We start from the raw sequence: 5,644 nt of genomic DNA, 5'->3' as shown, positions 1-5,644 counted from the left end.
AATAAAAATGGAGGACTTAAATTCTCTTTCTCATTATTTCAGAAGTGCGTTCACCCTTTAGCTCTAACTACAGAATAATATGTAAAGAGATCAAGAGATGGTGCATCTGTGTGCCACGGCATTGTTGTAAATGAAAAATTGTAACACAGTGCAGTTTGGGTAAACAGAATAAGTACGAGTGTGTGGGATGAGGGAGAGAGAACGGGAGAGGAAGAGGAAGAGAGAGAAAGAGAGGGGGGGGTAGAAAGCTCCAGTTTTCTGCTTCTTCTCCAGTTTTCTGCACACTCAAAGTTTTCCACCTCCGCCTCTTTGCGCGCTCATCCACGCAGCGGGTGGAGAAACACACGGTGCCCGGCACAAACCGCAGAGCGCACGACACGGTCACGATGCTGGGATCTTCTCCGTCACTTTAATCCACGGATCGTTGTTGTTGTTTAGTTTTTCCTTTCTTCCTCTGCACCATGAGCGCTGAGTGCAGCAGCTACTACAGCACTGACGGCATGTTTGTAGAGGCTTTCTCCTGCCCCAAGCCGGGAAATGCCGCTGCCGCTGTTTACTGCTGCGGATTTAATGATGTGAAATACTGCTGTGATGATCCCCACAGTTTCTTCCCCTATGAGTACGGATACATGTGGTGGCTGAGGTAAGTGTTTCCCTTCCCCTTACTCCTCCTTATTGGCAGTCATCATTTTTGAGGTGATTTATATATTTTGTCACTAACTTGATTGAAGATGCTGTGGGCTTTGCAATCTTATTCTCCAATGATAAAGCGGTGGCTAAGCAGAAAGAAATGAATGAAAGAGTTCCTTGAGATTGCAGCTTTTTGTTCACTTTTATTTGCCTTGTTTGTGCTATTCAGAAATCCAGGCAGCAGCAGCAGCAGCACCTGTTTCAAAGCCTGACTCACAGATAGATTCCCCAGTGATTCACCACTGACACAAAATCATTGAGAAAGCTAATTACTTCATCTGCTGGAGTCCTTTGAATCCATCTACTTATTCTCAGCCAGGAGAGCTGGATCACTGCTTTCATCCAGTGAGACAGCTACAACTACACAATACACACATTATTTATTTCATTTGTGTTTGTGTGTGTGTGTGTGTGAGTAGATGGATGTGCAGGGTAAATACAGCATCTTTCCATATTTGATCTCCTGTCTTTTTGCATCCTCGTATCAACATGTTCCTCCTCTCCTCTCCTCTCCTCTCCTCTCCTCTCCTCTCCTCTCAGTATCGGCGCTCTGGTTGGTCTGTCCATTGCAGCGGTGGTCCTCCTTGCCTTCCTCATCACCGTATGTGTCCTCTGCTACCTCTTCATTGCCACCAAACCCAGTCGTCTTGACAACGGCCTACCCCTCAGAGTGCCAGGTTGGTGTGTGCTCTCTTAAGTACACAGTAATAATAGGAATTTTACTTTGATGTGCTCCTCCTGAAAGTCTTCAGTTTTGAGAGATTCTCAGCAGTCAGCAGCATTTTCAGTCTTAAATGACCCCCCCTTTTTTTTTTTTGGTTCATGTGGTTGGTGATTTTGATCTTTGAATTTTGTGCAACTGCCTTTGTGTTTTTCAGAAGGAGATCCCAGTGAGGGATCTAACCATGCGAGAGCGTCTGGTCCAAAGGGATTCAGAAAACACTTCAAGAGCAGGAAACTGGACTGTGATAACCAGCCACCAGACCCCGAGCGCCTGTTCCAGAGATGTTTCACAGCTACAGTCACCAGCGTGAAAGTAGAGAGTCCCTCATAGTCCGCTGTGAACCTTCTCATTTAAAAGTGGGACCAGCAGTCCAGAGGTCAAGACAGCCAGAGAATCTGGAGGCAGACTTCGCTGGCAGGGGCTATGACACTGTGAGGACCAGAAGCTGACATAATGTGGTGTGTGGTAGAGTGGAGGTGGTTCAGTGGAGTATACATATTAAATAGTAATATAAAAAGAGCTACTCTGAGTGCTGTAGACCACTTAATCACACATTATGAAGGCAAGAGAATGCATATAAATTACATAATTCAAGCCAAAGACTGGTTAATAATTGATCAATCATTAAAGTAAATGCAAAGGCAACAAGGGATGTAGGTTGAGTGGTGTGGTCCAACTTACGTTCGGGATGTACAGTTTCATGTGCATGTGAGGATGAGGCAAATGTAAAAAAAAAACAAAAACAAAACAAAAAAAAAAAACCTAGATACACCAAGACAACAGCTGAGCCTTGACAATGACAGAGTGAAGTCACTGTGCACCATTTGTAGTAACATCTGCTGCATCTTACTCAGGGACTGAGGGATCTGTGGGTAGGATCTACAGCGTGATGAGAGTGTCCTCTCAAGAAAAAAGGATCAGGATCGTTTGTTTGTTCTAATGATTAAAATGACTTCTGTTTCTATTTTCCTGACAAACAACCTAGTGTAATCATCCAACGGATGGCTGGAGGCCACGGTGGATGGTTGGGCATGTCTGACTTTAACATTGGAGACTGACGTTTGCATCCTATCTTCTACCAACCGTCAACTTTGGTTTCTTTTAATCACAATGTTACCCTAAACCTAACCAATGGGGATTCTGCTGGAGAACTAATTCTCCTTTAACTAAGACATCCGTTAAATCTTTGTTAAATCAACAATTCCAAAACTAGAGCACATAAGGAGGAGGATGAGTGCAGGGTGGGACTGTGGCAGCAAATGGCTTTGGCATTGGAGTGTCACCAGAGTAACCGTGAGAAATGTGAAGTTACAATGGCATCACTGCACACCTGCATGCATATGATCGGACTATGAAGCAGTGAATTGGAAGCATGAATGAAACAGCTGATGTCACTCAGCTAATTAAAGCGCAACGTCAATGCTGAGCTGAAGGCCTGGATGCACCAGAGTTTAAAACAGCAAAATTAGCAAAATCTGGCAATAAACTCCTGCAATTAGCACAAATTTATGCTCCTCTCCAACAGCGACCCCTGACAGCTCTGACCTTTCAGGCGACAGACTATCAGAATACAAAACAGAGGAAGCTATTGTAGTTTATGAGTTGTCCACTTTTATCTGACCTCCTCTTTCTGAGTTACAATACAGGCCTTGATGGTACAAATACATCTTTTGAATAAACTGTGTGAAATTATTGTTTGTGACTGAGCTAAATTACCAAGCTAACGAGTTTGCTGTCTGACCTTTCGCAAATTGAGAATTACATTTTTCTCTTAAATAACTTTTTTTTTTTTTTTTTAAACAAAGTAGTGTGCAATGTTAAACAAAAAGCTAGAATGAAGGAAACACATCAGTACAAAGAAAATAGGGCAAGAGAAGGTCTAGGAACTATTATGACTGTTTAGCAGGTTAACAGTTAGCTCGCCAGCTGTAGCAGTACACCAGCTAGCTTGTTGGTAGTCACTATATCACCAAGCTCCCGCCCCTATCTATTTCTGCCATGGTTTTTTCTTGATGGACATTTTGGACTTTGGACTTTATTAGTTTTAATTCTGTTTGGACTTTTTGGTTAATTTCCTGTTTTATTCGAAGTTACTTCCTTGTCTCAAGTGTATTTACTTCCTATCTTTGTCCTGTTAACCTCCTTGTTGATTGTCTGCTGTGCACTAATGTGTTAAACCTGTGTAAACTGATCTTGCCTTCCTTGTGTATTTAAGTCTCTGTCTTTGCCTTGGTCTTTGTCAGTACGTCTTTGTGTTTTCCCCGTGTCATGCTCCAGTGTGTCTTGCTCCAGTTTCGCTCCAGTGTTTCCCTGTTGTCATCGTGTTTTGTGGATCTCCAGTTTTCTGTTTGCCTTTGTGTTTCCCGTCATTGTGCTACAGTGTTTGCTTTAGTTCTTGGACTTTATGGTTTCTGTTCCTGCCTGGTTTTAAGTTCTTTCTATTATTGAATATACATTTTTTCCCCACTGATACTTTTTTTGTTGTCTGCATTTTGGGTCCTGCTTCCTTCCTAAATGTGACAATTTCATGTGGATGAGCGAATGTCACTTTGTGGTGTGACTGCTGCTCCTTCTCAAATCTCAACAAATCAAGAAATGGTAATTGTTTTTCGATGGAAGAGACTGAAAAATGACGTATGTTGCCCTTTAGGTATGAGGACTTGATGGCCATGATACACAAAAAAGGTCAACTTGAGAAGAACAACTCTGCACATCCTTTTCTAAGATTATGCACAGTGACACTGTGGCCCTGGTGTAGGTGAGAACAGATTTGATCAGTGAGGAGACAAACGTTTAGGTTCCTATGCACCTGCACATCCTCTAAAAAGCAAACCTCACAAACAAGCTTTGACATAGCTGCTGCTTCTTAACAGCACTATAGATGGTACCAGCTCACTGTTTATACTGGTATACTGGCTGAAGTTTTTCTGACTACTGTGCCATTGAGTCTCTTTTACTCAAGGATCCCACTTTAATCAACCAGAAACTCTGCTGTTAGTATATTTTAATAAGCAAAGAATTGTAGACTAAACCTGTCTTATCAAATTTACGGAACATTTTAATTTACATTTCACATCAGAACATCCACCATGTTAAATGGCAGTATGATACTGCATAACTTGCATTACATGTTACACCAGCCGTTTAGCTTTTGTCTGAAGAGTTCAGGTTGCTTTACTGTATTATCATACAGTAAATAAGGGCATACATTTCTGTGGACTCACTAACATACTATGCTTTTTATCTACTGGATAGTCGATTCCATCTTAAAACTTTCAAGTGCCCTTGTTTCTTGTAACTCAGAATGTAGCTGAAGTGTTTATAAATTCATGCACATTGTTGTGTCTCATGATAAATGTTCACTTGTGTATTTCTTATATGGAAACTTATAACTTATAAAAATTTTACAAAACCTGTGTTTCATTTTCATCAGTCTGTTATTTTCTGTAATAAAAGGTGCTTTAAAAATGAAAGCAAAACAAAAGGGGCCACTTTCAATAACATGTTCAGAAATGTGCGTAAAAGTTTCCTTATAAAATATTACAAACTGTCAACTTGGATGTTTGGATGAATGAAGTGTCTTTTCTACCCATGTGCCTGTTGACAAATTCAACTTCTCATTTGTAAATGTCAGCACAAAGGTGTGCACAGCAATCCACCGTACCACACATATACATTTCAAAGAATCAGAGACTGAGGGTTGATGTTGTTTTCCTATGGTGTCTCTATATGATTGCTTGTGGGTTTTTTCATGCATTCCACAGTTCTCGAAAGAGCATCAATAAATTCTGAATCAAAAGGCATGACCTGATTACTATGCAGTGATGCTGCCATTTCAGTGATGGACTATGCTGGCCAGATGTCATGACAGAGGAGCAACAAATACTATTATTGACACTGAAGTCCAGTAAAGTTCAAACTGGATTTTAAAGCACATACTGTACACATATTGATATCTACAAGGAAAACTGATAATGGCTATTAAATCTATTAAATAAAGTAACAGAGGGTCAGAGTGTACAGAAATCTCACTGGCAGGAGGCCTGAGGTGTCTGAATAGAAAAAGCCACGAAGTGAAAGTTAAGGCATAAACATGAGTTTTAAGCTAAGTTTAGATCTAAAGGCTGTAACAGAGCCAGACAGTCTGATGTCAGCAGAGAGGTTATTCCAGCGATAGGAGGCACAACGGGAAAAGGCAGGAGCCCTGTATTCTGAGAATGAAAACTGGGG

At 41.2% G+C, this 5,644-nt stretch overlaps 1 protein-coding gene across 1 annotated transcript; it reads left to right on the top strand.

Annotated features, from left to right (window-relative positions):
• The first annotated feature begins 248 nt into the window (after nucleotides 1-248).
• Nucleotides 249-5,196, top strand: LOC139629821 (protein shisa-like-2A). Its single transcript, XM_071492702.1, has 3 exons — nucleotides 249-643; nucleotides 1,231-1,367; nucleotides 1,569-5,196. The coding sequence occupies exons 1-3, from the start codon at nucleotides 462-464 to the stop codon at nucleotides 1,742-1,744; spliced, it is 495 nt and encodes a 164-aa protein (XP_071348803.1). The 5' UTR covers nucleotides 249-461; the 3' UTR covers nucleotides 1,745-5,196.
• Nucleotides 5,197-5,644: the final 448 nt, after the last annotated feature.

Source organism: Trachinotus anak, unplaced genomic scaffold (assembly GCF_046630095.1).
Source record: "Trachinotus anak isolate AG129_WGS33_773 ecotype Australia unplaced genomic scaffold, CSIRO_AGI_Tana_v1 ptg000012l, whole genome shotgun sequence".
Classification (NCBI taxonomy): domain Eukaryota; kingdom Metazoa; phylum Chordata; class Actinopteri; order Carangiformes; family Carangidae; genus Trachinotus; species Trachinotus anak.
The sequence above is the reverse complement of the archived record's forward strand: the minus strand, read 5'-3'. Positions and strand labels throughout refer to the sequence as shown.

Excerpts from the sequence above, each read along its gene's own strand:
- LOC139629821 (XM_071492702.1), top strand. The coding sequence starts at position 462 with ATGAGCGCTGAGTGCAGCAGCTACTACAGCACTGACGGCATGTTTGTA. Across the intron at positions 644-1,230 it reads GGATACATGTGGTGGCTGAG|TATCGGCGCTCTGGTTGGTC; the intron begins GTAAGTGTTTCC and ends CTCTCCTCTCAG. Across the intron at positions 1,368-1,568 it reads CCTACCCCTCAGAGTGCCAG|AAGGAGATCCCAGTGAGGGA; the intron begins GTTGGTGTGTGC and ends TGTGTTTTTCAG.